At 37.6% G+C, this 26,525-nt stretch overlaps 1 protein-coding gene and 1 long non-coding RNA gene across 4 annotated transcripts in view; one reads left to right on the top strand and one right to left on the bottom strand.

The window, feature by feature from the left end:
* LOC113603053 (uncharacterized) overlaps positions 1–26,525 on the bottom strand; it is a 204,163-nt gene that overhangs the window by 21,723 nt on the left and 155,915 nt on the right. The gene's annotated exons all lie outside the window — the stretch shown is intronic.
* The window catches only part of UMAD1 (UBAP1-MVB12-associated (UMA) domain containing 1), a 220,392-nt gene that overhangs the window by 122,239 nt on the left and 71,628 nt on the right, over positions 1–26,525 (top strand). The window contains exon 3 of the mRNA XM_015066561.3: positions 20,185–20,258. Coding sequence (XP_014922047.1) covers positions 20,185–20,258 — 74 coding nt within the window. The remainder of the gene's footprint in view (positions 1–20,184; positions 20,259–26,525) is intronic.

Raw genomic sequence — 26,525 nt, 5'->3', positions numbered from 1 at the left:
ATGCTGGTCTTTTATTCACGCAACTGAGACTTTGTTTCATGTACAGTTTTGTAGCCTCATTTTCTTCTTACTTTTAATTTTGGGGAAATTTTTTCATGTCATTAATTTTGAGACCCTTTTTATTGATGAATAGCATACATACAGAAATGTACACGTTTTAATTTCAATGATTTCTCATACAATGTCATTAGCCTCTAGATTATGAAATAGAAATTACAGAATCCTAGAATCTCCCCCCAAAGCCCCCTTCAGCTACTTTATCCAGCCCCCCAAAGCTACCCTGACTTCTTAAAGCGGAGATTGTTTTTGTGTATGAAATGCATATTAAATACACTCATATTTGTGTACTTTTTGTGTCTTGCTCTTCCACTAAAAAATATTATGTTTGTGAGATTCACTCACATTATATGTGGGTGTAGTTGATTATTTTCATTGTTATATATTATTCTGTTGTGTGAACATATATTGATATGTCTTTAAACATAATGGCTATATATTATCCCATTGTACAGATATACCATAATTCATTTATTAATTTTCCTATTATTTTTGCCAGGTTTTTACTATTGCAAACATCTTTGTATAAATACTTAAACTAATGCCTGACCACTCCTTAGAATATGTTCTAGAAATGCATTTACAGACTAAAAGGATATAAACTCTTTAAAAATTCTTACTACACATTGCCATGTTGCTTTCTGGAAAGATAATACCAGTTGACTTTTCTGTTGACACAGTACCCGACACCTAGGTATTCGGTAAAATTTCATTGACGTGAACCGAATGTACTAAAGTCTTCTATATCCTAGGATCCATTTCTGAATTTTCTGTGTCACTGATCTGTCTTCTTTCTAGTTCATTAGTTTTTTAATCAATTTAGATTTTTGCAAGTGTAATAGTGTATAGGGCACAAATTCTTTTTCTGAATCTCTTAAAAAAATTATCTGATTGTTCTTGTGTTTTATTTAAATTTTTGCAAGTACAGGGGCGCCTGGGTGGCGCAGTCGGTTAAGCGTCTGACTTCAGCCAGGTCACAATCTCGCGGTCCGTGAGTTCGAGCCCCGCGTCAGGCTCTGGGCTGATGGCTCAGAGCCTGGAGCCTGTTTCCGATTCTGTGTCTCCCTCTCTCTCTGCCCCTCCCCCGTTCATGCTCTGTCTCTCTCTGTCCCAAATAAATAAATAAACATTGAAAAAAAAATTTAAAAAAAATAAATAAAATAAATTTTTGCAAGTACAGTCTTAAAATATATAGACTGCCAACTTCAGGCAGAAAAAATGAGGATTTCATTGGAATTACCTTACTGGTATTTCTAAAATTATGTAATAGGAATTGACATATTTCTATGTATATAATCCTATCCAGGGATGATTCTCCATTTATTCAAGTATTTTTATTAAGCACTCCTTAGTAAAGTTTTATAAGTTTTTCACAAGGGACCTAGCTTTCAAAATTTTTTTATTTCCACACATATTTTGTGGCTCTTGGGAATTGGATAATTTCTTTCTATTTGATAACTAGTTATTGGAAATCTACAGAGTTTTATATATTTATTTTGTATTCTCCTTATTGAGCTTTTATTAATGCTAACAGTTTTTGGTTTCAGTTTGCTACCATTTATGCTTTGGGGTTTGTGACCATTTAGTTTCTAAATTCAGAAAGATAGAAATTGATATCTGGGATAAAGATAGAGAAAAACAGTAACCTGGAAAACTGTTTTAAAAATAGAATTGTAGAATTCTGATCATTTGTAAACTCCATTTTTTCATGCATTGCAGTGCTGTCTCAGCCAAATCCAAACCATTTTCTCTAGCCTTATATTTTGAATTAAGAAGCAAGTCACAGAGTTTAACATAAAATTAATGAAATGTTTAAATGTGAAAATAGTCTATCACATTAGGTAAATCGCTCCTACAAAGAAAACCATGTCACTTACCATTTGTGTTGCTCTAAATGTACTTTTTTCCATTCTCTGATTTTTTAAGCTTCTCTTTTCTTGTTGTCTATTTTGCTTCTCTGTTTCTTTTTAGGAATACAGTAATTTGGGAAGAAATTTTTGAAATACTAATGGAAAACAAACTTCAGAGTAAATAAGGAAAAAAATGAAAATCTTTCAGTTTTGTTCTCTAAATTTTCCCCCTACATTCTCCTATATCTTTCTGTTCTTCTGGATATTTCCCATAATTCTCTGTCTCCTTATATACCATTTATTTATTTGAAAGCTTTACACATATGCACATGTGAGATATACATGTTTGTGTCACATTTTTTGTATCACCTGCTCAGAGGTAAGAAAATATGTCTAGGTCATATATATACATGTTGCTGCATATATAATAAAAATAATTTTTTCTTAGTTTTAATAGTTTACTTCTGATTTTTTAAACATTTAAATTTGTTGCCTTATGACTTTTATTCATTTTAAATTGTAGGGTTTTTTTTATTGCTTAATCTTAAGAATAATTTTAAATACCTAGAAAGTTGAAGCATAAATGTAATCAGAAAATAATACTTTAATCCTGGTTAATCCACATTATTGACCTTCTGTGCCTACATCAGCAACAATAGCAGAATGTCTGGTACATAATCTCTTGTGTGGACACCCATATCCACTGGCCAAGTCTGATCTAGAAATGAGATCCTCTTTTGGGATGATGGTTTTGCTGATTTTTAGGAAAATAACAACTAGGATCTCATTTAATCCTCATAAGAGACAGGATGGTTGCACTGTCTTATCTAATTTGTAAAGTGAAACTAGGTCAGATCAACTACAGATAGTTGTAACTTGCCCTATGTGGTCTGTAAGCCAAGGCTGGTGTTAGTAAAATATATATGTACTTTGTCAAAATAAAAAGAATTCACTATCTCTATAATGGCAGTAGAATTAGAGTATGAGAACATAAGAATCCTATCTTTTGTAGAATAGAAATTATATTTTTAAAAAGGCAGAGGCTGTAGGGAGTGTTTCCGTGGATGTTTGTTACGCTGGGAGGAGAGAACTAGAATGAGCAACGAGGCCACCTTGTTCCCGATCTCGCTTGTAAAGTGGATTCATGAGCAAGGATGGAGGGCAGCAGTCAAGATTAGCTCAAAGGTTGCTTCCGAGTCTTAGCTCCCAATGAACTATTGGAAACTGTAGAGGTAAAGTGATGTGCTTTTATTAGAGAGATGTAAAACTGGTTCCAAATCCTTAAGAGAAAATAGAAATGAAACATAAGAGCCAGAAATGATTACACCACCAGCGTAGTTAGAAACCAACAACAAAACTGCTTCAACAGGCACCTTGTTCCACATGGTATTTGTTTTGTTTTTGCACAGTTGTTTTTTTTTTAATTTTTATAAATTTGTTTATTTTGGAGAGAAAGGGAGAGGGAAAGAGCATGCATGCAAGCAAGGGAGGGGCAGGGAGGGAGGGAGATAGAGGATCTGAAGCAGGCTCTGTGCAGAACCCGATGCGGGGCTCAAACTCAGGAATTGTGAGAGCGTGACCTGAGCCAAAGTTGGATGCTTAACTGACTGAGCCACCCAGGCACCCCTTGCACAATGTTATAAAAGTACATGGTGAGTGTACTTCTGGTTAAGTGAAATAAAACCAGAAATAAGACACTGTGCTCAGTCTACTCTAAATCAATACATTCACAAAAAGGCAAAATGAAGAAGAAAATGAAGACAATACATGGATGCAGTTTGCGCATGACAGTATGCCATTCTGAAGGCAGATATTATTCATGGAGAGAATTCAGAGTAAACGGTTTCCTTTTATAATTATGTTAGAAAGAACATGGGCCTTAAACCCAGACAGAGTTTAATTTGAATACCGACTCTACCACTTAGGCATTTTGTGATGCTGGGAACTTTAAATCTCTTTTTCAGTATTTTCTTTACCTGTTAAATAAGCAAAAGTATTCCTTCTTAATGTTGTTGTGAAGAGATTATCCCCTTTCGTGAAGTTGTCACAATTTCCTTAGAAAGTAGGGGAAAAATGCTTAAAATCTCTTAAAGACGAGTGCTGTATAAGAAAATAAACAAGACTAGCCTGGTTACAGGTTATTGTATAATCTGATTCTATTGTTGAGTTAGTTTCTGCCTCTCCTTAGAAAGAGGTTGCTCAGGGCGCCTGGGTGGCGCAGTCGGTTAAGCGTCCGGCTTCAGCCAGGTCACGATCTCGCGGTCCGTGAGTTCAAGCCCTGCGTCGGGCTCTGGGCTGATGGCTCAGAGCCTGGAGCCTGTTTCCGATTCTGTGTCTCCCTCTCTCTCTGCCCCTCCCCCATTCATGCTCTGTCTCTCTCTGTCCCAAAAATAAAAATAAACATTGAAAAAAAAATTAAAAAAAAAAAAGAGGTTGCTCAATGGTCTGACCTATGTTAGAGTTTTTGTTGTCTATGAAACATACCTGAGTGGTTGTGCATACTACTTTTCTGTGGAGTCATTTACGAGTGAAAATGGTAAAAAGGTGGAAAGAGTAAAGGATTACTTCTGTTTGAGTTGGTGAGTTAATGGGTTAATGGAGCCATTGAGATCCTTATCTCCACCTCCACCTATATTTCTGTCTGGTATCTATCTTTGTATCATATCTATGCATTCTAACCATCCTAATTACTCTTCTCATTTATTTTCTGTTTATTTTGAAATAATTTTTGAGCTGACAGAAAAGTTGCAAAAAACAAAGAGCTTTTTGTTTTACCATTTGAGAGTAAATTAGGATGAGACCTGTCATTACTTCCAAAGAGTTTAGTATGTAGTTGCTAACAGCAGACCTATCTCCTACATCAGTCATCAAAATCAGGAAATTAACCATCGAAGCCATAGACCACCATTTAGGTTTTGTTCAAATGATGTACTTCATAGCAAAAGGATCCTGTTCATACTCATATGTTGCACTGCGTTGTCCTGTCCCTTTAGTCTCCTTCAGTCTGGATCGGTTCTTCAGTCTCTCCTTGACTTTTCAATCCCTAGATACTTTTGAAGATTGCAAGCTATTTATTTTACTAAACATCCTTTGGTGTGGGTTTATCTGATCCATCCTCAAAATTGGATTTAGGTGATGCATTTCTGTTAGGAATATCATGGAAGGATTTGTTCTTCTCACTGCATCCTATAAGGGAGTGCACAATTCCTATTTGTTACATTCCATGATCACTTACTTAGTTATGTCTACCAGATTTCTCTATTGTAAAATTACTCATTCTCTCTTTATGATCTGTATGTGGGGAGTGGTGCTTTCAGACTGTGTAATATCCTGTTTCTTATCAACCTCCCACCCACTAGTTTTAGCATCTATCTAGGCTTCTTGGCTGAATTAATTATTACTGTGACAGTTGCCAAATGGTGATCTTCTAATTCCTTCATTCCTTCTGCATTCATCAGTTGGCATTCCACTGCAAGGAATAGCTTCCTTCACTTCTTTTTTTATTAATTCTTTTATTTATATGAGCATGGGTGCATGGATTTTGAAAATTATTTTCTGATTTATGGATATATTTTCTCATTTATTTATTTTGAGAGAGAGAGAGAGAGAGGAGAGTGAGGGGGTGGGGAGGGACAAAGAAAGAGGAAGAGAGAGAATGCCAAGCAGGCTCTGTGCTGTCAGCATAGAGCCCAATGTGGGGCTCCATCTCATGACATGGGAGATCATGACCTGAGCTGAAACCAAGAGTCAAATGCTTAAACGACTGAGCCACCCAGGCAACCCTGGATATTTTTAATGGATTATAGTCTTTTGTTATCATTACTTATTTTGATGCTTAAAATGTCCCAGACTTGGCCAGTGGGAGCCCCTTCAAATTGTCCTCCTCATTGTTTGAGCCCTTTATGACAGAGATGTTCTAGATCCATCTTCACCCTGCTTGGACTCCAGCAGTCTGAACCACACCATTGCTGCCACAGTCTCCCCAACATCCTCCTCTCCTCACCTGGGCTCTGAAATCCTGCCACTGCCTACCTGCTGGGACTCGATTCTTTAGGAAGGGAGAGAAGGAGCAAGAGTGACCTGGATGGATGGATGGACAGATGGATAGACACATAGGCTGACTGACTTTCAAAAAAATGTTCTTCCCATAAAAATTGGGAAGTACAAGACCATCTCACCAATCTTACAGGGAAACAGATATTTGGATAATCAGAAATGATGGATATGCCCCACATAATTTACTTATTTTAATTTTGGAATGTGTCTTAGTCCATTTGAACTGCTATAACAAAATGTCAGAGACTAGGTAGTTTATAAACAATGGAAATTAATTTTTCACAATACAGAAGGCTGGAGAGTCCAAGATCAAGGCACCAGCACGGTTGCTTTCTGGTGAGGGCTCTCCTCATGGTTCAGAGCAGGTATCTGCTACCCATGTCCTCACCAGGTAAGAGGGGCTAGGGAGCTCTGTGGGGTCTCTTACATAAGGCACTAATCCTATTGATGAAACCTCTATCATCATGACTTATGTACCTCCCAAAGGCCCCACCTCCTAATACCATCATCTTTGGGGGGTTAGGATTGCAACATGAATTTTGAGAGGACACATTGAGACCATAGTAGAATGATTCTGTTGTCTACTCATGTTTGAAAATGGGTCCACTTACTATTTTGAGAACTCAGGGCCTAAACCAACCTAAATTCTCCAGCTCTTTTAATCCCACTTCTGTTATATGCTCTCCCAGTCTGAGAAACGTCTTCCTAAGTCCACTATTTGGTATAATTTTAGAGTCAGGCTTAACAAGAAACCATATTCTTTATGCTTTTCCTGCCAGCGTCTTCTGTTCTATGATGTGTAAGTAGATGCATGGTCTATAGATCATCTGGCCCTATACAGAGAAGTAAGTATATAGTAGTTTCCTCCTCAGGAAGCCTTGTTGGGAGAGCTGGGTTTTTTTTTTTTTTTTTTTTTTTTTTGCTTTTTTTCTTTGATTGTTAGGCTCTCCCTATTGCCTTGTTCTCACTGGGGCTGATGTGCCTTCCGGTAAGGTGAGGAGAGAGAATCTTGATAGCAACAGGTAGGAGGTTTGCTTTATTAAGTGTGGAGGTGGGTGAGGTAGGGAAGTTCAGAAGACAAGGAATCAGATTGAGACAGGTTGATTGGAATGAGGCAGCTACTCTGAGACGACTTTGCATAACAGAGCTGGTTGGTTAATATGTTTGTCTTTCTGTCCTAGTCTTTTAAGCCTTAAAAAAAAAAAAGGAGCTGCTTGAGATTGGAACTTTTTTTTAATGTGTTGCAATTAGGCACATGTCCAAATGAATCCTAGTTTCACTAAGCCTGCCCGTAGAAACTACTGAGTTTATTTGAAATCACTGAGTCATGAAGGTATAAATATATAGTGAGGGTTTACTAAACAAACCCTGATTTCAAGAATGTCAAATTTATGAAACTGAGCAATACTGTGGAATTAGGAAGTAATAAATTAGAAATATAAGTTTAAAGCACATAAACCATCTTCAATTTTCCTAACTTTAAAATGGCAAATAGTTATACTGTTTAACCAGTCATGAAATGAGCGAATCCTTCTTTACAAACTGAAAGAATTGTAGATTCTTTTGAACATTACAACTATTTTTAGAGACATTTTGTATCACATATATATTAGTATATATTCTAATGTGGTACTATGTTTTTTTTAAGAAGATATTGTAAAATTTATTAAATACACACCAGTGAACTTACAAATACAGCACTGAATACCATAAGATAAATAAAAATATTTTATCAGAAGTCCTTTGGAATTCCAACTACCATTCCTATTTCATGCCATTATCTTAAACTCACTGTAACTACATAGAACCCAGTAAAAATCTCTTCTCTGATTTCAAAGTCACTATTGACTCTTTGTCCTTTTGGTTCTACCCTTAACAAACTGCTCAGAAGTGTTTCCAAGTATTTTACAGCTGGTCTACCTCTTGCTTCCTTGTTACAGAAATCTTGTCCAAACTTGACATCAGAGCTGTTTATTGATCTCTCCTTAAGCCTTTTGTTCAACCTCTTTCACCCAGTCCTAAGCGCTATGAATAAATTTATTTCCTTTGACCAATCATGGTGCATCCTCTTCAGCTTCCTTTACAACGTCCTTTTGACAATGCCACGTTTGCAGTAATGCATCAGTCAGAAAATAGCTATTTCCTAAGGGCCTACCATGTGCATTCTTGGTACCGGTCACCATACTAAATGCTGGGAGTATTGTGACAAATAAAATAAACACATCACTGCCTTGGTGGAACTGTCAGTCTAGTGGGAACAACAGCTAATTAAACAAGCGAGTGTGTACAGTTAAATGATTGCAAATGTGTGAGGTGCTTTGGAGAGGAACAAGAACATACGGGAGTGTGGAAAGGGGGCATGGGTTAGGGAGGTGGAAGCTGAGATGTGAAGACTGAATAAATATTAGCTGATTGAGGTGTGGGTTGAGAAACATTTCAGGCAAGGAATGGTCTTTGCCCTTTTCATCATCACTTTTCACCCTCTAATGAAGCAAATTCTCTTACTGTTATCCATGCCACTCATGGTCATGAATGCTTCTTCCTTCTTAATAGGCTTTTCCTTTTCACCTTTCTGGTTTTGTGCTATTAGCCTGTTTTGGAGCTCCTGAGGTCCTAGTCTCAGGCTTTTAAAGTCTCATTTGCCCATTGCCTCCTCCCCTGTTACTCTCTTTTTTCCTTCCATTAACTCCGTTAATCTCATAGGTGGGATTTCTGTGGGAAAGCACAAGCCAGCAGTGAGCACCTTAGAAGTGATTTGTTTAAAAAAATTTTTTTTTAAATAATTTAAAGGGGCGCCTGGGTGGTTCAGTCGGTTAAGCGTCTGACTTCAGCTCAGATCACGATCTCGCGGTCCGTGAGTTCGAGCCCCACATCGGGCTCTGGGCTGATGGCTCAGAGCCTGGAGCCTGCTTCCAATTCTGTGTCTCGCTCTCTCTCTGCCCCTCTCCTGTTCATGCTCTGTCTCTCTCTGTCTCAAAAATAAATAAACGTTAAAAAAAAAATTAAAAAAAAAAAGTGATTTGTTGACATTGAACCCCTTCCCCTGAACACCTGGATTTCATTGTTTACAACCTCCCCTCCTCATCCTAGTGACATCAGAGCTTAAGGTGATGGAAAAATGTCTGTTCCCTAAAGGAAGTTTCGGGCTTTTTGTTTTGTTTTGTTTTGTTTTGTTTTTGCTTTAGAGCATTAAAGGGTATGCACGTTAACTGTGAGGTTGTATAATCTATAATTGTGTTCTATCTGTATATCTGGTACTTTATACTTTAGGTTTCTTGATTCAAGTTACTCAAAAGTTTCTATTTTTATAACCAGAAGTTGAGATGTTTAAGTACAGCATATTGGTATTCCCCATCACTAACACTGTGTTGTTTACTGTAAGGACACATAAGCTTGCAGGTACATGTCGACAGAAACAACTTCGTTGTACTAGTGCAGAGAGGCCAAAATGTGCTCTCCTGACACTGGTTCTTAGTTTTTACTGCAGTGCATTGGAACTGGACAGCTACTCAAACTGTTGCTTACAGCCAGGCCCTTTATTGAGCCATAACCAATTCTGTGGCAGAGAGACAGAAAACACAACTTCCTTCACTTGATTTTCCTTTTTTCTTTAAATGTGTGAATTTATTAAAATAAAAAGAATATGGAATAAAGATTAATATATATGAGAACACTTATTAAAATGAAACTAGAATAAATTATAAAATAGAGTATTAACCGGTAGTAGACATATCTTTAACTTCTATCACTTTATTGTTCTAAGAGGATAATCTATCTTATTTTTAAAATGTTTTATATTTAGGGGCACGTGGGTGGCTCAGTCAGTGAAGCATCTCGATTTCGGCTCAGGTCATGATATCATTGTTTGTGGGATCAAGCCCCGTGTCGGACTGTGCGCTGGGCTGGACTCTGTGCTGAGCTCAGCGTGGAGCCTGCTTGGGATTCTCTCTCTGCCCCTTTCCTGCTCGCAGGTGCGCGCGCGCTTGCTCTCTCTCTCTCTCTCAAAATAAACATTTTTTTAAGTGCCTTATATTTAATTGTGGTAAAATACACATAATTTTACCATCTTAACCATTTTTAAACATACAGTTCAGTAAAGTACATTCAGAGTGTTGTTACTCTTTCTTTGCAAAACTCATACTCTCGTGCCTATTAAAACATCTTTCCGTTCCTCCCTTCCTCCCGCCCTAGCAACCACCATTCTACTTTCTGCCTCTATGAATTTGACTATTCTAGGCACCTCATATAAATGCAATCATACAGTATTTGTCTTTTTATGACTGATTTATTTCACTTAGCATAATGTCTTGAAGGTTCATTCATGTTGCAGCATGTGTCAGAATTTCCTTCCTTCTGAGGCTCGATAATGTTCCATTGTGTGCATGTATCATATTTTGTTTATCCATTCATCTGTTGATGGATGCTTGGGCTACATCCACCTTTTGGCTCCAGTGAATGCTGCTGTTCTCAACATGAGTGTACAGATACTTCTTCAAGACTCTGCTTTCAGTTCTTTTGAGAACTTACCTTATTGAGCCCCAACCTTAACACAGAGACACGTACTCTCTACATATTTAAACAATGTGGGAAGGAAGGAGAGGAGGAGGGAGGGGACAGTCATTCCAAAAATTAGGCAGATGGTAATCTGTCAGCCATCTAAGGTTATCTAAGTCTGTTTCAGTGTTTCTCCAAGTGTTATTCATGAACTACCTGCATTAGAATCTCCTGGAACGCTTGCTAAAACTTTTGACTCTTAAGTAAGTGTTTCACCAGAGTTCACAAGTCTGAATGTCTTGTGAGACTCAGGAATTTGCACCCCCGGTGATCCTTACACACACTGAAATGTGAGACGTACTGCCCCACTGGGAGGGAGATGTCTCAGAATTTACCTGTGTTAATGCACATCAAGGCTCTGCTCTCTGCCTGACTGTGGGGCACATTCATCCCCGGCTATCCCATGATGCACTTTCTTTTCCACTCTGTTTATATATTTAAATAAATAAATGCACTTTCTTTTCCACTATATATATATACATATGTATATATGTGTGTGTGTGTGTGTGTGTGTGTGTGTGTGTGTGTGTGTATATATATATATATATATATATATATACTATATAAGTTTTGTAAATATAGCAAAAGGATGGCCAGGCCTGAGCTGGCAACCCTAAACTTTGATCTGGGCCCTTTTTCATTCAAGGCCCTTCTTCCTTAGGATGCTAAGTGGCGATTCACTGTGGCTGTCCGCCTGCTTCAGTAAGGGGCCAGTAAACAGGTTAGGACTTCCTCAGGCCTTGTGGTGTCTAGGTTTACCTGTGTTCTTAAAGGGACCACTTCTTTTTTTTCTTATGTGAATATTTTAAAGATAACACAGTATATTGTGATCCTCAGGATAGTGATTTCACACATTTATGTTGTATAACCAAATGACAAGTGTGACATCTTCAATAAAACCAACCAGGTTCTTCTGCATTTGGAAATCAAACTCTTGGTCTTTATCCAGTTACCACATCATGCCACCTCATCCTATCTGCCATGTGTAGCTTTGCTTCTAATTGTGATCTGTGATTTGCAAGTAATTCTTTTAATACCAGCTTTTCTTCAAATAATGTTGATGTATTTTCAGAAATATTGTCTTCAGACTTTTGTGTAAGTGATATAAGACCATGTTTGACTTCCATTAAAAGTAATGATACTGATGGATATATACATATATACACACATATATGTATATATACATATATATATGTGTGTGTGTGCATATGTATGTATATGTGTGTGTGCATATGTATGTATGTGTGTATATATATATATATATATATATATATATATATATATATATAATGAAAGGCACGGTCACTGTAGTGGGGGCAAAGTCCTATTAACGAAATTTGGTTTTGTTACAGCTGGCCACCTTTTTCACAGGGTGCTCCATAAAACTTTCTATTCCTTAACAACTGGGGACTCCCATAATTTTTAGTTTTTGGCTTGTTTCTACAGCCAGTTGTGATTTGCATTTGCTGGAGTTGTAATCCCTTCCAAAATGTAAATGCTGTGAGCCTGGGGACAGGACTGCACTATTTCACATGGTGGCCAGCATGATATATGTACACAGCACGTGTTTAACAAATATTTCTTGATTGAATGAAACTTGAACCTGATTAGATTTCATATACCGCTCTTATTGTTTCTGCTAGAAAGTTTCTTTGCAGTTTTCTGTTAGACTAAAACCCTTCTATCAGTCTGAGAACTCCATTTCAAGAGATTGAAAAGCTTACCAATCTAATATCTCTGATTGGGCCAATTGATGCTACGTTTGAAACATACATTGGATCTCATGGGATCACTTATTTTTCTATGTTGAAAACGGACTGTAGAGAACCCCTGACACCCACCAGTAATTTCACAAATTTATTCTGTTGGTTGGTAAGGAGACTGAACACTCTGTGAGTGACATGATGTCAATACGTCTCCTACCTAGGGTGCATTATTAGTGATAGATCAATGCCATCATTTTACCTACAACAGGCATCACATTTGAGTCTGTGTCTCAGGATACCAGATAACCTAGTAGAGTGAGCCTACCCTTTTCTATTTACAAATTTTGGCCTCAGGCCATACACACTGAAAATCTTTTTTGTGTCAGTCCTGTTTGTTTTCACAGAGCCTATAGAACCTGTTGTCAGTGGAAGGCTCAGAGCAGCCCTTTGTAGAGCTTTCTTTCAACAACATTTTGCCATGCAGAGTCAGGAATGGTCAGCTGAACTTACTCTTGTAGTATGTAAGTATATTCACATTGAGGAAAGAGAGTAATAAAAATCCTTTGAAGGCAGATTTGTACAGAATAATGCAATACTGTACAAAATTAATTGGGGGTGGGGTGGGGTGGGGCTTTTGCATCTCTAGTCTTCCAGTCCAAAAGTAAGAATACGTGGGTTTAACTGTTGAACATAGTGTTACAGCTTAATTGATGTTTCTGGGGGCGCCTGGGTGGTGCAGTTGGTTAAGCGTCCGACTTCAGCCAGGTCACGATCTCGCGGTCCGTGAGTTCGAGCCCCGCGTCGGGCTCTGGGCTAATGGCTCAGAGCCTGGAGCCTGTTTCCGATTCTGTGTCTCCCTCTCTCTCTGCCCCTCCCCCATTCATGCTCTGTCTCTCTCTGTCCCAAAAATAAATAAATGTTGAAAAAAAAAATTAATTGATGTTTCTGGTTGCTTTGAGATCTTCCAGAAAAATTATTACCCATAGCTACAACATAACAAGACTCAGACCTAAAGATATCTGTGAAATCCCAGGAAAAGTTAATTAAGAGCAGGCCAGTAGGACTGATCAGTGGGTCCGACCTCAGATTTGCTGATATTTTTACTTCCCTGAGTAAATGTATTTCAGTACTCAGTGTGACCCTAAGTTCTTAAAGTAGTAAGCAAGATTTTAGCTGTGTGATTTTAATGGCAGCCAGAAGATTAAAATCTAACATGATGCCTAAAAGTAGTATACAAATATATATTAAGATCCACACTAATGTTGTGAAAAGTAGATTGTTCTGTTGAACGCTTTTTTTTCATATTTTAACAAGCATTCGGGGGTGCCTGGGTGGCTGAGTCAGTTAAGCATCTGACTTCAGCCCCATCATGATCTCACAGTTGGTGGGTTCGAGCCCTGCTTAGGGTCCTGTGCTGACAGCTCTGAGCCTGAAGCCTGCTTTGGATTCTGTGTCTCCCTGTCCCTCCCTTGCTCATGCTCTGTCTCTCTCTCCAAAATAAATAAACATTTTTTAAAAATTTAAGTATTTTAACAAGGATTTAGAATTCATTCTTTTTATCAGCCATTACTGTGTGTGTAGAACTGTCTTTCTTATCTCTTCACCTCACCATACCCTCCACAGTCAAATAAACAGATGTTTATTGACTTCTGTTATCAGAATGATGCCACTGTATCAGTTGTATCCTGTCCTTAGTGAATTTGGGGCATAATAATTTTGGTAAGATGTTCTTGGTGTCCTCTTAATTTGCTCTTCTTTAATTCCTAGTCAGCTTGAACCCTTTGCCATTTTGGTTTGCTAACTTCGTTCTTCCCTCTGTGGCTTAGCCGATTACTCTTCTTGATTCTTATTTCCCCCTCCCCCCCCCTTGGGGTTAGAACAGTTGTCATCAGAATCCTGACCTAACAGCAGTGGGCTCCTGGGCAGGGCATGTCTTGAGCAATTAGTACTTGTGCTTTCTTCCATTCTTCATTATAGTGGAAAACAAGGAGCAAAAGGATAGTATTGGAAAACATGGAAGGGAAAACTAATCCAAACTGGAGGAGACTCCAGTGTGAAGTGTATTAGGCAGAGTTGGAGAACTCAAGTTTTGATAAGTAATGGGAGGCAGCGTGAGATTATGTAATGATCTGGCATTGTCAGCGGACTTGGATTCCAACACTGGGCCTGCCATTCTTACGTGGATATAATAAAGCCTACCTCACAACACTGCCAAGAGCATTAAATGAGATTACACATGAGGCTTCTCCTATCCTTTCTCCTCTGGGGCGGGTAACGACAACAGCTATGTGACAAGGGCAGAAGCACAGAGGACTATGCTTAAGACGAAACCTTTATCTTCCCCAACTCTACTCCCCGCCCCGGCTTCTTTGCAGTTAGCATTTAACATGTTATCTCGTTTTCATCTTTGTAGCAGCCTTAATATGTATCATTCCCATTTTTCTGATGAGGAAATTGAGGCTCTGAGAAGTTAGGTACCTTGCACAAGGTCATGGATTTGGTAAAGGATTAGGGTCGAGTTCTGTCAGATTCCAAAGCCATTCCCTTGACACACCGGGCTGCCTCGTATAATGAGTGTGTGACTGAAGAATGAAAAGGAGCTAATGGAGTGGCCATTCCACTGTTCTTTCCACTACTTCACTTGGTGAATGACTAATAAGCAAACACTCCCAGAGGGTATTTGCATTTTAAAAGAGGAGCTCATTAATCCTAATGAATCTCTAATTGGCGGAATATGTGGGGGAGATATTTCTGATCACTGGGGATTTCTCCTGTGTCTTCAAGGTGCCTGGCTCTCCTGTTCTCCTCTATGGATTATCAACTCTTCTGGAATCAGAAGTATGTAGTAGAATGCAGACACATCCTGCTAGTCCGCCCCAAATGCCATTGGATAAACTGACAAGGGGGTTGTGAAAAGATAGCGAAAAGAAAATAAGTGTAGGTTAGCACTGTGGAAAATGACTCTGAAAGCTGAATAACAAGTTTGGCAATTTTGAGTCTACTGAAGAGTCAGTCAGGTAAGAATGATATATTCCCTAACCAATTTTAACTTTAGAAATGTTCTATCAGCATTTCCCATGGTGTGTTCATAGACCCCTGTGAAATGTTTAATAGGTATCAGTGAATACAATGCTCCATAGTCAAATACATTGTGAAAAAAAAGTTGTAAAGTTCTTTACTGAAGAATTTCTCACAGGCTTTAATATGTTAAAGTGCATTGGAAATCAACTGGAAGGGAACGCATTCTGCAGATTTTTCTCATACTTTTGACCATAGAAATATTTCTTCCATGTGAACCCCCCGAAACTAGTGTTTTGTAGACTGCATTCTCAGATAAGCAGTTCTAGATAATTCTTTTCTGGTTAAAAGAAAGAAAATAGTTTTCTGTATTCACAGCTTTTCATATTTAGGTAGGCTCCAGCCCTGTCCTCATCAGCCCATTCCCAGTCCTGTTAGACCCTCGGGTCTTCCAGCAGGTACACCTCTCTTCTTCAGATAAGATCTAACCAATTGAGGGGGGCAAACCCCAACAAGTAGAGACCAAATTCTCACTTTTATTGCCTACTGAGCTGATGTTAAAGATCTGTCAAGGACCAGATAGGTTTCTGAACCCCAAAATTAGCTTGAGCCCATCCAGTTGCAGGAAATGCTGGGCTGGAGCAGGTTTCCCCAGGTGGGAGGAGGTCCCTGTGGAGGGTCAGAGCAGACAGAACCACATGCTGCCTGGAGTCCTCTCATTCTCAACAGAAGGGGAAGAGGAATGGGCAGAATCACATGCACAAGGTCCCCAAATTACCAAGCGATGGATGGGATGGTGGAGGGAGGCCTGGGGTTAATGTTACTAGATTTTCTTCCACATTCAAGGAGGCCTAAGAGTAAGGATACTCCCCCACCCCCTCTCCTGCCAAAACAAGTGTCCTCTGGGTAACCCAAATAGGCATTGGGGTTCCCCTTCCGTCACTGGGGATTTCTCTCCTTTTATCCTGCTCTTTATACCTAGTGCTCACTCTTGACCACCATTTCTCCTCTCCTTTGACCCAATTCACCCAGTAGAATAGGATCATGATGATACCCTAATGACCATCCCCTGTCTCCTCCTAGAACTAAAACCTAATTCAGCCTTTTATCCTAGAAAAGGTAGAATACATATAGTCTCTAAAATAGGGATCTGGAGGGACACCTGGCTGACTCAGTTGGTAGAGCCTGCAACTCTTGAGCTCAGGGTCATGAGTTCGAGCCCCATGTTGGGCATTGAGATTATTTAATAAAAAAATAAATAAAAATAATAAGCCCCCAGAGATTAGGAAACTACAGCTTGAAACTTGTTTTTGTAAATAAAATTTTATTGGAATATAGCCACATTTGTTACTTTATATATTGTCTCTGACAGTTCTCAGCCACAAGGGTAGAGTTGAGAATTTTGTGACAGAAACAGTAGGGCCCACAAAGTCTAAAATGTTTGCTGTCTAGGACTTAAGTGGAAAAACTTGCCAATATCTAATCTAAAATATGAATGATTTTCACTTCAGCCCTTTGAGTTCCAAAAGGGCTTCCTTAGTGTGTATATTTAGGCTTTATTATTTATTCTAAATAACAACTACATTTTAAACCAAGAAAATTGCATGGTTGTAGTATAAGAGGGATTTTGCCTTTTGTGAAAGTGTTTCCAGCCTTAGAAACTTCTGGAAAAACATCAGGGGGACTGTGTTTGCTTTGAAGGATGGGAAGGAAGGAGAGAGGCATCATCAATGGAAAGGGAAGAGAACAGATAATCTATGGGGCTTATGGAAGAAGAAAAGAGTAGAGAGAAGTGTTTAGGGGCCCAGCGGGTTGGACCAGCACAAGATCCTGTGTTCAAAGCTCCCTTTCACATCCTTGGGCTCTTCTCTTCACTGTTCTCTAACTCAGATTTGATTCCTCCCACCTTGGCCCACATTCATTAGAACCTTCCACCAGACCACAGAAACCCTAGAGGTGTCAGAAGGATTCTAGGTCCCACTGTGACTGCCTTCTACTTGGGAGACTTTGGGCAAGTCACTGAGTGCCTCTGCCCCTTAGGGTTCATTCTCCCTAAACTGGGGAGACAGAGGGTGGATGGGGAGGATGTCTTACCTCACCATAGTGAGAATCAAATGTGGTGCTGTAAAAAAACAAAACAAAAAAAACTTGGAAATGTAAAGTTCTGTGAACATGTTGGTTGTTTGTTCTTTTTAAATAGCTGACTCGCAAATGAAAACTTGTAATCTATCCAGTGTATAAATTAGAGTTAACTGACAATTTGAAAACTAAAGTACCTTATATCCCATTTGTCACATGCATCTTTATTTATTGTTGAAGTATCTAACTTTCATGTAGGTTATAAAAAATTAGAGAAAATAACTGTATTTTTCTCATGATAAAATAATTCTTCAATGAGAAGAAAAAAACCTTCAAAAATCATATTTCATCGTGACCTGTTCTTTTCCATTTGTTTGTGTAGTTTTCATTCTGTGCCTTTGTTTATAGAGAATAATCTTGCAGATGGCATTTTTCCTTGTAATCAGTTATTGTCCTATCTGAGTCATCGCCAGACATGGCATTTCAGTAAATAGTGATTCTACAATCGCTTCCAGGCAGATGTGTTGTGTGATGTCAGGAACACTGACTGATAACCTTTCTGGTTATTCAAGCAGTAGGGAGAAATGGAGAAAGCTTTGTGCAGATACCCAGCTTGAAGTCAGAAAATGGCAAAGGAAGTACAGACTTTGTGTCAAATGATTTTAGCCAAAAAGTGTTTGTGTGGCTATGGGATAGAGCAGTAATCATTTTAAAAGGGAAAAACTCTTGCGTAAATGACCTTTAATATTGGACGATGCATATAATAAGCATCAGGCATGTGAGTTATTAAACATACTTTGACCTCAATGTGCAGACCTTTGCATTACCTTTGCTGCTTCACGCCGCTAGCCAAGGAAATGAAACTCCCCATGCATTGGTTTTGCCACCTGTAAACTGGAGGTTGATTATCTTGTCCCTAACTTTCAGAGAGAAGATAGATTTCTGAAAAAAAAGCTCTTCGAGATAAATGGTCAGTTTAAACAATCACTTGAAAAATCAATCAAAATGGTTTGACATGCTAGGTCACAAAAGTAGGTTGAGGTAATTGGTCACTTAATAGCTATTATCTTTATTATCCAATAGATACAACCCAAAAGTTCCTAATGCTTTGGTTTCAGTAGTATTTTTATTTATAAATCGTTGTTTTCAAAATCTAATAAGTTATACCACAATTATAGATCCCTAGAAGCAATACACTGTAGTGGTATTTAATACAGTTGTCTTTGAGGTGAGCATCTGACTCCCGATTTTGGCTCCAGTCATGATCTCACAGTTGAGGAGATCAAGCCCCACATCAGGCTCTGTGCTGACAGGGTGGAGCCTGCTTGGGATTCTCTCTCTCCCTCTCTATCTGCCTCCCCAGCTCTGCTCACGTGCTTGGGATCTGTCTCTCAAAATACATAAACTTTTTAAAAAATGTTTAAAAAAATACAGTTGCCTTTTAAGTTTCACAAATATGTGTAGAAGTACCTTAACTGTATGCTCAAATACAGCTTTTATCACATGCCACCTAATATTTTATCTCAGTTTTATGGACTAGAAACTATAAGGAGAAGTTCACTAATTTATTCAGCTAGTATTTATTGAATACCTATTATGTGCTAGGTCTTGCCCAATGATAATGTTGCACATAGCTGAGAATGGAGCTTATAAACTGGAATATGCATCAATATGCTTGCATTTTAAACATTTGGTGGGGAGGACAGTTACTTTATCTTAAGTAAATAAAATACCAATTTAATGCTTCACGATGTTAGAATTTGACAGGCTAATTCTTTAAAATTTCAGTGAGGCTCTTCCCTGATTATCGCCATTGGTATGCTAAACTTTTGTGTTTCATAAAAAAAACAAAAACAAACAAAAAAAAAAACTTAAGCTCAGCCAGGACTTGCATACTTTGTTATCTCCAATCAAGACTTGTGACCTTCCTTATTAACAAATTCTTAACCTTTAATGTTGGACACATCATCATCTATGAATCTTACAATCTTCCTTGTTGTGGGCATTTCTGAGCTGGCTTAATTTTACAGGAAGAGCAGTTTACAAATTACTAAACCAACCTCTCACTTTGCATTAAATAAGTAGGCTAATTGTTTCTTTCCCTACCATGTTTTAATCACAGATCATTAGATATAGTTAATATATTAAAATAAGTCATTAATAAATTATATTATGCTTATACTTAACCTATGTTTGTGTCTGTCCTATGTCCTTGGAGCCAGCCTATTACCAACTTCATTTTGTAATATAAGCCACCCAGGCATCAGCCTTAGGAATCAAAGTATTAACTGAAGGCTAATTTATGAATTTGTTCATTGTTCTTTCCTTCTATGAAGATTGTGTGACATTTGGTTAATTATTACATGCAAATATCCATATCTACTTGGAGGCAAATCTACAGACACACAAGTAAACACTTATAAATAGTTAAACTTATTAAAAAAAATAATATGGAGGACAGTTCCTATTATAGAGACTTTTAATTTGAAAGTAACTTGCCTTATTTTCCTTAAGTCATAAACTCTCCTCACTTATTTGAAATATGACTTGATTTACAAAATACGAATTCACTTGATTTTTCCAGAGTAAACCTATATCAAAGCAGGATACATCTCTGGATCTCTGGTTTACATTGTTTATATACACATATACACATATATATATACGGATGGATGATTTCTGAAACCTCTATAAAATTACTGTGCTTAAAAATTAAGTTACTTTGAAACAAAGGAAACAGTGGTTGCTTCCATAGTGTGAAACATATGGCAACAAAAGATATTTTAAATAAATTGAAGACACTTGGCCTCAATGGTATGGTAAAGGTGTTTTGTTTTTTTTCTTTTTTTCTTTTCACTTCATAGGAGATACGGCACATGAGCAAAGAATGGCAGCAAGAGGTAAAACTTCAGAAGAAGAAGGCAACCAACCTTTGGAGGTAAGTGAAACTCAGTAAGCCCTTTTGGGGCAAAACTCAACAAGTCACTATGATTATATATTCCTCTGAGGATAAATAGTAACTTCTACTCTTGCTACATAGGTGCCAAGTACAAAGAAGACAGGTGATTTCACCAGTGCTAAGCTTTTCCTAGTGCTGGATATGGAATCTTTCAGTTGAAAAAAGAGGAAAAGAGCACTTAAGTTAGAACATTTGAACTATTTTTGAGTGATTATTTTCTAATACATTCGAATGAATAGGTAATACGTGAACCTATACAGGTTTGCAAATAACCTATTTAGAACTGTATTACATTACCATTTCCAGCATCAAAGTATATTCCTTGACAGTGTTCAGTAAAAAGACTAGGGTATTGGTTCTTTTCCACATGAGAAAATTATTTTTTCCTTGTGGGTACTTCAAAATGTAATTCAGAACCTTTTCATATACTGTGTAGAAACATCCTAACATTCTTTAATCACTAACATAATCATTTTTAAGATTTAGGGGGAATGTTAATTATTCGGGTAGAAGATATACCCATGAATTTTGGAACTTTCTACATGGTGACATACCCCTACTTAATTCTTCCTGTGATACAGGAGGGTGTTGCTGCATACAGCTGGAGGGAGGTTGGGGATCTGGCCTGTTTGGGTCATCACCGTAGTCCCAAAGCCTAGCACAGGATAGGTAGTCAAAAAGATTTGTTAAATGAATGCATGAATAAAATCTTGATCAGTCAACATGAATCTTACCCAGTCTCGTGGTTTTAACTTACGTGAAGAGACTGATGACTCCCCAAGTAAATCTCCATGAGACCTCTCCCATGAGCTCCAGACTATATCCAACTGCCTATGTACCATTTCACTTACAAGTTTCTAGACAGTTCAGGCTTTATGTGACCAAAGAAGAAATACTGATTCCTGATGTGGGTTCAGGCCCTGCATCAAGCTCTGTGGTGACAGCTCAGAACCTGGAGCCTGCTTTGGATTCCGTGTCTCCCTCTCTCTGTGCCCCTCCCCAGCTCCTGCTCTCTGTCTCTCAAAAAATAAATAAACGTTAAAAAACATTACAATCAAAGCCCCTAATGTACCCCTGCCTCTCTCTTCCTCATGCTCCACATGCAGCCCATCAATAAGCCTGGTCATCTCTCCCTCTACCTGTGGAATCTGACTCCTTCTCAGCACCGACACCGTTAGAACTCGGGTGTGAGCCACCACTCTCACCAGGACTCTCCTTAAGTCCATTCTCCACACAGCAGATGGAAATATGAATGAGATCACATCACTCTTTGGCTTAAAACCTGCTGTCTGCCCACTGTAACTAGAACACATGCTGTATATTATGGCGGGCTACCAGGAGCAACACGTGCTCTCTCATCCCCATTCTCTCCACACCCCCAAACACCAACCCCACCTACCAGCTGCTGTTCTGTCTCCTGGTCATGTTAAGCTCCTTCCCACCTCAGCCTCTGCAATTTGCTATCCCTTTGTTAAGGTCATTCAGGTCTTAGTTCCAGTGTCATTTTTCAGGACTACCTCAGCTAAAGTATCTTTTTCCCTCCATCACTGTCACATAGCCCCATCTTATTTCCTGCACAAACTTTATTAATTCTCAGATTATTCATTTATTTACTGTCTGCCTCCTCTGACTAGAATGAAAACAGACTCTGTGGGCCTAGAATAGTGTCTGGTACATGGAAGGTGCTCAGTAAATACCTGTTAATTGTAATCTAGATTTCCTGTAATGTCATCATCTGCCTGCCAAGTTAAAGGCCTAAAAATGTCATCTTGACTCACTGTCGCCAACATTCTTATCAAGTCTATCAATTCTTACTGATTCTACCTCACAAATACCCTTCCAAGTCTGGTTCCTCACACTTCAGCTAGGCCTTTGTCTGTTCACTAGACTGTTATTAGATGAGCAGTGTCTTTTCCAAATCCCTTTCTGAAAAAAACAGCAGGTTTTATTACTTCAGGCCCCCCAAATGCCTTGAAACCTGCTAAATAAAGCTTAAGAACAAAACGCTGTTCATACGGCACCTCCTTTGTGAACTCTCCCTACATTCCCAGCCAGAGATGGCCTCAATGTCCTTGTACTGCTTGTGCTGTCTTTTATGACTACACTATCATGCCAGTTCCTGGACTATGGAGCCTATACTTTTAGTTAACCAGCTTTAAAGCTTCAGCCACTAACCTAGTGTCAAATACATGTGGTGTGACAGAGAAGCCCTGTCATTGATTCTGGGGTGGATAAATGAACAAATCAGTTAACAAAGGGAAAAAAGACAGCAAATGCTGTCTTGTGAGTCTCTTCATTAAATCCTGTTTTTCTCCTTACACTATAAACACATGGACTATATATTTTTTTCATCACTGTAAAGTTTTCTTATTTCTTATAAGTTACCCATAAAAATCTATGAATTTACACTATTGACACTCTTACTACATTAGCAAGGAAAAGTATGATTTCAGTTTAAAAAAAAAAAAAAAAAAAAAAAAAGGCCCCTGGGTGGCTCAGTCAGTTGAGTGTCCAACTTTGGTGTGAGTCATGATCTCACAGTTTGAGTTCAAGCCCTCCGTCAGACTCTGTGCTGCCAGCTCAGAGCCTGGAGCCTGCTTCAGATTCTGTGTCTCCCTTTCTCTCTACCCCTCCCTGCTCATGCTGTCTCGCTCTCAAAAATAAATAAGAATTAAAAAAAAAAAGATATACGTCTGATTAAGAAATTGTTACTATTGTACCTTGACAGGAAGGATTCTCATTTTAGTTTTTAGTTTTTAATGGCTATATAAGAAATGTTGAAATATTATTTATAATGAGAATGTTTGGTAAATTAGTATGGGTTCCATAATGTCTAAAAATAAGACTTATAGTTGCCAAAATAGAATTCCCTTTCCTAAGGACCTTTTGGAGAGGGTGGCTTTTAGTATATCAAAATAGGTTTTCTGGTGAGTTCAGATAAACATCGAGATTGCCTGCTATTCTCAAGGAATTGTTGGGCCTGAGGTGGAGAGACTATAAAGATAAATACAACTATGACTCTCAGCTATAGAAGCAGAAATTCTCAATCTATTCATGGAAAATTAGAAAACCCCAACAATTACTATAATATAAAATGGAATAAATAAATTTCATAAATTCCATAACTACAAAGGTAAGTGAGATTTCAGTGAAGGAAGAAATATTAGGGAGGCCTAATGCACTAGATGAGCATTGAACCATGAACTAATTTTTCTTACTATTTATACAGTTAATTCCTATATGATAAATTCCTGTGATATTCCTTGATAAAATCCTTAGAACATTTTAGTAAAAACTTGAAAAAAAAAGTTTCAGAAATCTAGAAGCAAATCATAGTATGAAATGACTTTCTACACAGGCATTTCAATGATAGATGATAAAGGGTTAAAAAAGAATGTAACTCGGCCTATGCTGTACTGTAGCTTTAATGGTAGTTAAAATATTTTGTTAAGTAGTGTGTGCTATTTTTCCTTATGCTTCATAGCCCAAGTATACTTAAAAAATGTGTTCCCTCTCCAAATACAGCTCTCTCCTGACATCAGGACTCTAGCATCTAGGTGGAATATAATTTGCAAAAAGGGGGTGTGGTTTGGACATCAATAAGTGAATTTTTACAGATTTGGATTATGAGCTATGTTGATACATTTACACAAAAGACTATGAAAGGCAGCATATTTATTTGCATTAGTTAGTGGGACTTTTTACTTTGTGAACTGAAAATAATAAGGCATTCATTTCAGAAAAACATTAATTTCTCAGTATACTTGTCTTATTCAGTCCCCTTCCCTAAATATTTTAGGTTCCTTTTAATGATGACTTTAGTTACTACTGTTTCTACCTTGGCATACTCTCTATATGATCCCAAAGTATCATCACCTAAAATAGCGTAACTTAAAGAGATATCAAACCATGTAGTCACCAAACGTGGTTACTCTCAAGTTGTGCTTTAGTCTCTGTTTTTAAGAACCACTGGTAACTTTTAACAGAATTCATCATGTTTTTGGTGTGTAGAGCTTGAGCTCCTATAAACCCAGGTTTGGGTTCATTAAAATTAAAGTCATTAGACTCTAGCACTTGGGGAAAGAGTTATAATTTGGAACTAATTATCCAATTGGAGGATTATCCACCTCCTTCTGTTCCTTTTTTTTTTTTTTTTTTTTCCTTTTTTTTATCTTGTTGCCTTTCTGGGTAAAATTTGGTTATGAGTTGTAATGATGTTATGGCTACTTATTACCTTCTGCCAGTCTAGGAGCCTATTACTTACAGCTCAGGGGTATAAATCCACAGATTCATGGAGGGAGGGGGTGCTGTTTTGAGTTTTTGTCATTCTGATCTTTTCAGGGAATAAACATTACAAGTAAGCAAGTAATTAGTCATTATTTTCTCATCTTCAATCATGGAAAGTGTTCTGTGTTGTGAAAACTGGAACCATATTAGCTACTTATTTTTCTAGTGGGCCTATTCTTTTTTGGTTTTGTAGGTATATTTTGAGAGCTATGAGTATGTAAGTTTCAGTTTCTTTAATCATCTCCAGTTTTGGTGACTCTTAATTTCAACCTAGTTTTAATAGATTCTTTTAGATTAAGTGTGTATTGAACTTAAATTTATTTGTACTATAAAAATTATTTTAAAATTTGAATTTAGTTTTGGTTTCCAAGACTGAGGAATATGTTTATTTAGTGCACTGGCCTAAAGATAACAAAACACAAAAACAAGCCGATAAAAATCTCCCCACAAAACCGCAATTCTATTTATATATTTGTCTTGAGTGACAACTAATTCACATATGCATATGGAAACACATATAAAATAATAACTAACAGATGGCATAGCTGCAAAGTAGGATTTATAAAGATTATTATCAGCTGGTGGTACTGAGATACTACTGTGGTTATGCTGACAGAAGACACAAAAATTATTTATTATAATAAACTGTGACACTAATATCCCCCCAACTTCTGTTTAACCAAAGTAGCTTATTGCATATTTAATATAAATTTCTTAATGACGACCTAAAACAATCTTACAGCCAATTTGTGCTAGGAAATTTAATAGGCAGCACTTGCAAAACAGTAATTGAGGTAGCAACAACAAAATGCTTGCTAAAATTGTTGAGTGCATAATACTAGAATCCCTGGAAAGTAAAGATTTGGGGGACTTTGTTCAGCCCATTTCCACTGTAGTACAGTGGATTTGTGGTTTTTTTTTTTTTAATTTGTGTATTTGAAAATAGTTGAGTTACATCTGGAATTCACCGTTGAGTAATTTAGGAAACATAAGTTTTGTTGTTGTTGTTGAAATAGGCATGGAATGCACATATTAATGAAACATGTCCACTTTTCTTCTAATGTGTTTTTGTGCTTCCCTTAAGTCTTTTAACAGAACTGGAGGAGCCTTCTGATTCTATAGGGACTAATTTTCTTGTTTTTTATTTCAGATAGTCATTAAAATGAATGAAAATAGCCTTGAGCTTTGTAGATTCCATATGATGTAGACTTTGGCTATCATTTCTTAAAAGGGGAGTAAGATTATCCCATTAAAAACTGGATTCTGTGTAGAAAAGAATCGGGGTCGTGTGGTACAGGAAAATGGAGACAGACTGGGGCGAGTGATTCTCAAAAAGAGTTTTACATACTTTTCTCTACCAGATGTCAGGATTTCAGCCTTAAGAATTTTCTAGTATAACATAGTATCTAACTTTATTAATTTAAAGTACTGGGGTTATAAAGATGATTATGAAAGTGTTTATTCTTGCAAGACATACATAGTCCAAATACGGATATAATGAGTATTGATATTGAAGGCAGTTTAAACTGGTACAACCATTTTTGGAAAGCATTTTGGCAATAAGTATCTAGAGCCAAAAGACATTAATATCCTTTGACAGTAATTCCACTTCCAGGATTCTATTCTAAGAAAATAGTCTTTTTAATCCACAAGAAGGTCTATGTGTAAAAAAAGATGGCAATTCATTCAATGGACTATTTTTCAGTTTTCATACATGCAATTGATGATTATTCTTCAATAAAAAATAGAGACTCTTGGTTTCATTATTTCAGTTAAATATATGAAGTACAAAATTGTATATACAGTATTATTGCTGCTATGTAAAAGCTGTGCAGAAAAAGATGATGTGGGACATAAAAGCATTAAGAGGAGTTGCCTTTGGGATGATAGATACAGGAGAGAAATCATTCTTTCCAATGTTCTTATTTTCCAATTGTCTATAATGAGTGTATCTTCTGT

Source organism: Acinonyx jubatus, chromosome A2 (assembly GCF_027475565.1).
Source record: "Acinonyx jubatus isolate Ajub_Pintada_27869175 chromosome A2, VMU_Ajub_asm_v1.0, whole genome shotgun sequence".
Taxonomy (NCBI): Eukaryota; Metazoa; Chordata; class Mammalia; order Carnivora; family Felidae; genus Acinonyx; species Acinonyx jubatus.
This window is presented reverse-complemented; position numbering and strand designations above follow the sequence as displayed.